The 8,608-nt window shown below is 37.0% G+C and overlaps 2 protein-coding genes across 3 annotated transcripts in view; one reads left to right on the forward strand and one right to left on the reverse strand.

Annotated features, from left to right (window-relative positions):
• LOC110463276 (translation initiation factor eIF-2B subunit beta-like) overlaps positions 1-2,478 on the reverse strand; it is a 21,013-nt gene extending 18,535 nt beyond the window's left edge. Inside the window, exons 1-4 of the mRNA XM_021517737.1 lie at positions 2,334-2,478; positions 1,995-2,081; positions 1,396-1,515; positions 999-1,047 (exon numbers count right to left, since the gene is read on the reverse strand). Of these exons, the coding sequence (XP_021373412.1) occupies positions 999-1,047; positions 1,396-1,515; positions 1,995-2,081; positions 2,334-2,407 (330 nt within the window). The 5' untranslated portion in view covers positions 2,408-2,478. The remainder of the gene's footprint in view (positions 1-998; positions 1,048-1,395; positions 1,516-1,994; positions 2,082-2,333) is intronic.
• LOC110463277 (SET domain-containing protein 9-like) lies at positions 2,047-6,353 on the forward strand. Of its 2 annotated transcripts, none has more exons than XM_021517740.1 (5): positions 2,047-2,102; positions 4,351-4,797; positions 5,451-5,566; positions 5,945-6,068; positions 6,237-6,353. In XM_021517740.1, coding segments are annotated over exons 1-5 (777 nt in total). In that variant the 5' UTR covers positions 2,047-2,100; the 3' UTR covers positions 6,325-6,353. The 2 variants fall into 2 exon arrangements, with proteins under 2 accessions (XP_021373415.1, XP_021373414.1); XM_021517739.1 differs by lacking the exon at positions 2,047-2,102 and adding an exon at positions 2,491-2,648.
• Positions 6,354-8,608: the final 2,255 nt, after the last annotated feature.

The following is an 8,608-nucleotide window of genomic DNA, read 5'->3' on the forward strand; positions in this document are numbered from 1 at the left end:
CATGATAGAGGGAGGGCACAGTCACGGTAGATAGGGGATATGGGCATTGTACAAGATATGGACATGGTACAGACTGATCTTAACCATGATAGAGAGAGGGCACAGTCACGGTAGATAGGGGATATGGGCATTGTACAAGATATGGACATGGTACAGAGTGATCACAACCATGATAGAGAGAGGGCACAGTCACGGTAGATAGGGGATATGGGCATTGTACAAGATATGTACATGGTACAGGGTGGACACAACCATGATAGAGGGAGGGAAGGGTCATGGTAGATAGGGGATATGGGCATTGTACAAGATATGGACATGGTACAGGGTGGACACAACCATGGTAGAGGGAGGTAAGGGTCATGGTAGATAAATTATATGGACATGGTACAGAGTTGACACAACCATGATAGAGGGAGGGCACAGTCACGGTAGATAGGGGATATGGGCATTGTACAAGATATGTACATGGTACAGGGTGGACACAACCATGGTAGAGGGAGGTAAGGGTCATGGTAGATAAATTATATGGACATGGTACAGAGTTGACACAACCATGGTAGAGGGAGGGCACAGTCACGGTAGATAGGGGATATGGGCATTGTACAAGATATGGACATGGTACAGAGTGATCTCAACCATGATAGAGGGAAGGCACAGTCATGGTAGATATAAGATATGGGCATGGCACAGAACGGACTCAACCATGGTACAGGGAGGACACATTCATGGTAGATAGGGGATATGGGCATTGTACAAGATATGGACATGGTACAGAGTGATCTCAACCATGATAGAGGGAGGGCACAGTCATGGTAGATAGAAGATATGGGCATGGCACAGAGTGGACTCAACCATGGTACAGGGAGGGCACAGTCATGGTAGATAGCGGATACATGAGCATTGTACAGAGTAGACTCAACCATGGTAGAGGGAGGACAACATCGTAGAAGACAGACCTTAACCATAGAGTTATGACACACCAATGTTAGAGGACTTACATGAAGGGACTCCTGTGGATCTCCCTCCTCAGACTTCCCTGCACATGCACTACAATGAGACACATTCACAGTCAGTTCCTGACTAGGCTTCATTGGCATTACATTTACTTTTAACAAAAATGACTCAATGACACAAATATTTTAGTTTCAACATTTTAACAAAAATTAAATTATCTATCATATGAATAGTGATAAAAAATCAGGTAAACTTAATATTTGATGAATAATTATGAAGAAGCAAAACAGACCCAATTAAAGAAAGTGAAACGCCTCAGAAAGGATTTTTTTCATGCTATTTCTTTATTTTCCCAACCTGTAACTTCCCAGCAGCTTTTCATATTCCTTCAATTCAGGCGGTATATATTATAGGAGAAACTGAGAAAGTCAGCAGGCAAACCTGGCATATTCCTCCCGTACAAGCTTAAGGACTCGTCGCACCATGTTACCCACAGCTGTTTCTGACGGTTGTGACATCATCATCTTCCTGCCATCCTCTTTCAGAACCTCCATCACATCCCTGATTTAATGGTATACAGATCTCAAATAATTGTGGTCAGTACAGATAGGTGAAAAAGAACTGGACAAACTCACAATTATGACCATATGCATAGTATTTGGATGGGAACTTTTTAGATTATTCATCTTTGACTATTCCATGATTTGAATAAATGCTTGACATTTCTACTTCTTTCTGCAATCCACATCAAATTAACATCATTATATCAGAGAAGAGAGCAATCTATCCATTCATAACACTAGTATTATGTGACGGATGTTTCAGTGTTGAGAATATTATACAAGTGTGGCAGATTTTAATTGTACATAGGATTATGGTTGCCTTTTAGCTTCAAACTAGTGGGAATTTACCCTTTAACTCAGTATTAGAGCATCCGACTAGGTTGGGGGGCGGTGGAAACACACTATTCTCTTTCCTGTTACACATATATGCATGTAGCTGATGCGCATGACTTTTAAAATGTACATGATTGAACTTACTTTGCAGTTTGCCATTTCCGTTGTGCTATGATTTTCCTCAGCAAGCAAACAGTCTTCAAGGCAACATAATAAGAACTTTGGCTGGTTCTGCAGAAACCAAATTTACATGTACATAAATATTGTTTTAACAATTTTGTGCAAACAAAGTAGTATGTACTAACCTCTACTAAACATACTTATCGCATAATATAATACAGTATCTATAATGGCACTGGAGCAGTATATTATTACCGGGTATGTGGTTATTGTTTCCTATGGGCTGTTACCTGTGCTGCATGACACCACAATATGGTCACCGTATATAATGCTACCAGTCAGTGTACAAATACTGATATTTACCCCTGTTTCAATTCACTAATGAAACTCTCTATCTCTTCTTTCAAGTCGTCTTTCTTGTCACTTTCACTGGGCATCTTAAATTATAAGTTTCTGTCTGCAATCTGAGGCAATCCCTTCTAACCGGAAGTAGAAATCCCCGATTTCAACCAATAAGAAAACGTCTTTTCTGCGGGATCGCAAGATGGATGCGCCCATGAAGTCAACATCGCACAACGTGTGAAACTGAAAAGTAATGTTTTTTAAGACTATTCGAAACAAATGGAAACAGTATAAGTTCCGGTTTATACCGTGGATTGCTCTTAATCTAAAAGACAGGTAGAGTATATTTTTGACAGGTATTTCTTTGTATGTAGCAGCGTCCTTGGTTGCCCTGTTCTGGCTACGAAGTAGCGCGTGTCGTCTGCTAATTTCTGACAGGAACCATGTATACAAAACACAGACATAAAGTCTCAATTGAAAATGTTATCTAGATACTAGTGGTTTTGTTTCAGTCCCAGCCATCTGGGTCATTGCATTTTCCTTTCCTATTAAATCTGTTGTCAGACAATGGACAGAGTCAATCATAAATGCCTTGATGTGCCATGTTCAAAACCCCCTGAATATGCCTGTTGTAGTTACAATTTTAATAATAACCACAATTAAAATTATATGTACCTTAACAAACTAAGCCCCTGAGTGTCACTTGGGTAATTTAGCTGAGAGAGCATACATGTAATTTAACTTCACAAGGCCTTTAGCTTTTCAAGTATATTCCCACACTTTTTAAAAATATGAAAGGATCATTTCAAGTATAATAGGATATTATTGAGACATTATGACTAGCTAGGTCTTAAAAAAACAAATTGTGGGAGGGTAGGTTGTTCACTTCTCACGTTTGTATTACTTTGTTAAGTATAATTGTTGTTTATGATTTAGAGACAGGGCTCTGTTACTTTCTGTGTTATTCACCCTTATGTAGGGTAGGGCTTTTCGTTCAGTGTAGGATTCCTGGCGATCAGCTGCTACGATACCGGTGTTTACACTTTTGAGACGGCCGGAAGTGGGTGATAGTAATAACAGGAATAGGTTCCCGCTCCTTGCTCATGATCACATGCTTTTAGATGGTGGGGCTGGGTTCAAGATTAACAGTTGATCACTCATCTTCGAGGCTATTTGGTGGGGGGAGCAGGGTATATAAAACAGCGGGTCCGGGCGGGGATCAGTGTCTTGACAGGGTCGGTGAGCCGACCCACTTCTCCTGGTGAGGAGAACATTACCGCCTCATGCGCTGTAAACAGTGCAAAACATGGGCCGAGGTGCTGCTAACAGTACCAATACCGTAGGACTACATGAAGTTATCGTTCCTGGGATATATAGAGTGCTATAGGAACTACAGTACATGTATTAAGGGATAGTCAGGGGCTTCGGGCTTAGGCATCGATACATGGTGATTCGCTGTAGATCTATAGGGAGCTAGGAGCACATGGTCATAGTCTACTGGTAGTACTGTTACTAGGATAGGCCATTACTCTACATACATAGGGATCAGGTTTCTTAACATTAGCTGTCATTGTTTGGCACTAATGCTATGCTTTGTATTTGTTAAACTTGTTGTACATATTCATTCCGTCTTGTTAATAAACAGTTACTTGTATTTTAAACACCTTGTTGAGTTATTGAATCAATTGGTTGTATTACCACTACATCCAGTGTTTGAACCTGTAGTGAAAACAGGTCTGTAACCTGACGAAAGAGGCGAGGTCTAGAGAGGACTGCAGGGGAAGTTGTCGACTCGTTACCATTGCTAAAAACTATACGATCACGAAACGGATTTCACGGAGTGACAACGGATGCAAAACCCTCTCCAGACCTCCACCTATTACAAAATAAACAATATAATAGACGTAATGATAAATAAATTATATCTCTGAATCCTTGTTATATTTTATATTTCAACGTCAATAAATATTCAAAAAGTTGAGTCAAGATTTTAAATTGAAAACATACCTGTATAACATTACCATCTAATTTTTTTCAGGAGTGTGAGATCAGTTGCTCCCAGTGAAAAAGATAAACTATTTAACGACTCACAAGTAGAACAATTTCTCTTGCACTTTTTTGAAAATCTTGAAAAAGTAAGACAATCAAATGCTCAGACCTCAGATGATGGCGATTTGTGGAAACCTCAGAAACTCACCAAGGAAGAACAGTACCTACAACACAGAAATAACTTAAGAATGATGGAGGATTGTGTTGGCTTCATTGTAGAAAGAAAGCAAAGTTTGATACCTGGAGGTGGAACAGGTGTGTTTGTGACAAAGGGTCAAGTACCAAAAGGAACAGTGGTGTCCATGTACCCTGGCACTTTGTACAGGCTTGGGGAACCTATCCTGTTACAGAGCCTGGCTAACCCATTCATATTTCGCTGTATTGATGCTGTCCTAATTGATGGAAATGATAAGAATATTTCTAAATCCATTTATATGTGAGTATAACTGAAGTACGACAATTTAGCCTGCACCTTTTAATATTTATAATTTTAGATAATGTACGTCTGTTTATATCCTTAAGTCATAAAATTGTTTTTACTTTGAAGGTTATGTCTGTTCATTGAAGGTCATGTTTGTATATTAAAGGTCATGTTTGTACATTAAGGTCATGTTTGTTGATTGAAAGTCATATTTGTGCATTGAAGGTCATATTTGTGCATTAAAGGTCATGTTTGTACACTGAAGGTCATTTTTTTTTACATTTATGGTTACATTTGTACATTGAAGGTTATATTTGTACTTTGAAGGTCATGTTTGTACATTGACGGTCATGTTTTTTACATTGGAGGTCATGTTTATACATTGAAGGTCATGTTTGTACATTGAAGGTCATGTTTGTACATTGAAGGTTATGTTTATACATTGCTGGTCATGTTTTTACATTGAAGGTCATATTTGTAAATTTAAGGTTATATTTGTACATGAAAGGTCATGTTTTTACATTCAAGGTCATGTTTGTACATTCAAGGTCATGTTTATATATTGAAGGTCATGTTTATATATTGAAGGTCATGTTTGTACAATAAAGATAATGTTATTACATGGAAGGTCATATTTGTTCATTGAAGGTCATGTTTGTACATTGAAGATCATGTGGTCAGCGAGACAGACATGGACCTTACTTGACCTGTGACCTGTCCTGGGTTACACAATATCCCATCAATCCATTGGCTGTTGGACAGTATGTGAACAACCAATCAAAACGTAAGTACAAGCAAAACAGTTACAGCAGAACCTTCTTTCTCTGGGCATATAGTTTCTAAAGTCAAAATTAAAAATTAGGAACAACAATTTTCTTATATTACATTGTTAAGGTGACAGATGATTGTTCAATGAAGCATATATGATAAATCTATTATTAAAATAAATGTTGAATAATAAGAAGTGTTTAATTGGATTTTCCATGAGATTAACTGATTCAAAGATGGATGATATATAAGTATTGAGCTTAAATGAACAAACAAGCTTTGTTGATGTAGAAATTTGTTCTTGAATATATTTTGTTGATGATATATTTTGTTAATCTTTGAACTAATATATATATAACTGGCAGCTAGATTGAAAACAATTATTTGTTGGTAGTGTTTCCAGCTAATGTGGCCTACCAGGAGTTTGACATCCCTCTGCAGTTTCCCTTCCACTTAAGGAAATATATCCCTAACATCAACTATAGTTCATCTATACAGGAGATTTCAGGACAGCACAGGTGAGCTTCAAGTTGAGTAATCATATGTTATGTGATATTGTATTCGGCAAAGAAATGCAGGAAAAATTGCACGTGTTCATTAGATATTGCATTAACAGTATCTAACACAAGCAGTTTTTAAACATTTCATTTATGTCCATCAAAACTTTGTTTTATTTTATCTTCCAGGCAGACAAGAGTTGTGGTTCTTGTGTCACTGAGGACGATTGAAGAAGGGGAAGAACTCTTCTCAAGTTATTTTACTGTTGTACATTGATAGTGTGTTATGACTGAAATAAAAAAAAATACATATATTTGTGAATTCACTTATTTCTATTAACACCTGAAATGTGAATCTATTTTAAGGATGAGTCTGATTATATGTAAAATTTAATGTTCGGTATGTATCACAAGGACCTGAGGATTTATTACAGCTATATTTGGACCTAAACTAAGGCGTTCAGAGTAACTTTACATGTTTTAGGGGTTTAGCTTGACTTTCGGTAAAATGCCACCCCAATGCTTATATACGAGCGTAAATGAGCATTGGGTTGGCATTTTTACTGAAAGTCGATCTAAAACCCTAAAATACAAACAATTACTCCCAACACCTTAGTTTAGGTCCAAATATAGCTGTAACCAATTCTCAGGTCCCTGTTGTATGTAGGTATTGGGAGATATCACGTTTTATTCTCAAATAATCCACATCATAGTGACTCAAACATTCTGTTCTGAGTCTGGTTTCTTTTGTTATTTAGAACACATTCGTAACATGAGATCATTATACAATACACGATTTGTACTTTCACTTCAAATACATTTATATGACCTATCCTAAATTAGGGTTTTGTCCTTAGCCTCTGTATTTTATCATTTTCTCTGTTACCGCTAATTTTCCGAATTTTTGTAAACTTAAATATGGTCATTATTTTATTGCTATTATCGATTAAAAGTAACTAAATAAAATACGGAGAGTGTATTATATGTGGTAATCTTAGCTCGTTTTGATACGTGTATAAGTCCCATCTCCATAAAAGTAAGCTGTTCTGGGGCCATAATATTTCTACTTGGGGATGCAGGACTTGTCTACTTCAAATATAGTATATATGATGTGCCTTCCTCAGCGACACGCGTACATAAATAGGTTCCACCTTTTAGTTGACCCTGATAGGTAAAGTTGTTTGACTTTAAAGACAGCTTAAGTACGGACTTGCGCTTGATCCAAAACCGCATTTTATAACTGTGATACTTTCATTGTTGTTACACGCTGTTCGGTTTTGTCTGATTTGAATGTCTGTGTCGAAACCAATGACGGATTACGAAAACGCAAGGAAAAGTGGGCACATACCGTGCTGTATGTTATCAAGTAAAATATGTGAGGGCGAGAAAAGGAAGGTACTGAACTGGAAAATTCATCAATACTCGTAAGGAAGATATATGACATTTTTAAATCTTTGTTCGTGCAATCTTAAAAATATATGTACATTTCCTCAGCAGGTTTAAACATATTCTATTGCCAAAAAAATGCAAAAGGATTGGGTACAAGTTACATGAACATTATTAACGCCCTTTCCTCAGCAAGTTCCTCTATAAGCATTACAAGAAGAAATTGCGTTCATTTTTTGGCTCTTATTTTTCGTTTTATTGCTCCAGAAATAGTTGTCATACATAAGTTTTAGTTCTTAGTGCTGCTTACTTTCTTTTGTGTAATCTTTCTGTTTTATGCTGTACACTCCTAATTATTGTTTCATAAATGTTTGTTTGTTGTTTTAGATTATGCTATATTAGCATGTATTCTGTCAATTTTTAGTTTTCGGCATATTGGCATATATGTACATTAGACTGAAACGTCTCTTAAATTAATATACATGCTGCATGAGCTTTATGTTTGCATGACCTTTAATCTCCGTGCTATTTTACTTTTTATTCAACTTTATGTGATGCATGCTACCTTTGTGATATTTTGTTGTTTCTATTAATTTTTATTTTTATATAGTCGTAAGGTTAGCTCTTCTGAGCTAAAGTTGCATTGTTACAAACATGACTCTAACTAAGAATTCTTGTATCTTGTATGGGGCTATGAACGTAATTTGATCACTGTCATTTCAAGCTTCCCTCTTCCGCCTCGATTAACCCTAAAAGCAAACACTTGATGACGTTAGGCTGTTCCAGAAATCTCGTTTGCACTGATGACACAGAGACTTCAATGTCGAAAATATAAAGGAATACCTACGCGAAGATCAATAATAGCAATGACATTTAGAATGTAAATATATGTACTGCATTTATGTTCATGCCCTTAGCCCTTTTGCATACATATTCCTTGAAACCCGCTAAGCTAAGGGCTCCGTGGAATATATACATGTAACCGATTTGCGATCATTACGGCATGGACATTGAAATATGCCATTCAAACCTCATATAACATTATCTCTCTAAACGTTCATGGAGCTATAATGCCAACGTAATAGTGCACATTATGACGTATGCCTGCAGAGCTGTGTCATTCTTATAGACTGTACATGCCATATCAACAAAGTGCCGTGCTTAATTTGAATAAT

This window comes from Mizuhopecten yessoensis, unplaced genomic scaffold, assembly GCF_002113885.1.
Source record: "Mizuhopecten yessoensis strain PY_sf001 unplaced genomic scaffold, ASM211388v2 scaffold10885, whole genome shotgun sequence".
Classification (NCBI taxonomy): domain Eukaryota; kingdom Metazoa; phylum Mollusca; class Bivalvia; order Pectinida; family Pectinidae; genus Mizuhopecten; species Mizuhopecten yessoensis.

Coding starts and splice junctions, on each gene's coding strand:
- LOC110463277 (XM_021517739.1), top strand. CDS start 2,566: ATGTTTTTTAAGACTATTCGAAACAAATGGAAACAGTATAAGTTCCGG. Junction 4,798..5,450: donor ATTTCTAAATCCATTTATAT/GTGAGTATAACT, acceptor TGTACATTGAAG/ATCATGTGGTCAGCGAGACA. Junction 6,069..6,236: donor GAGATTTCAGGACAGCACAG/GTGAGCTTCAAG, acceptor TTTATCTTCCAG/GCAGACAAGAGTTGTGGTTC.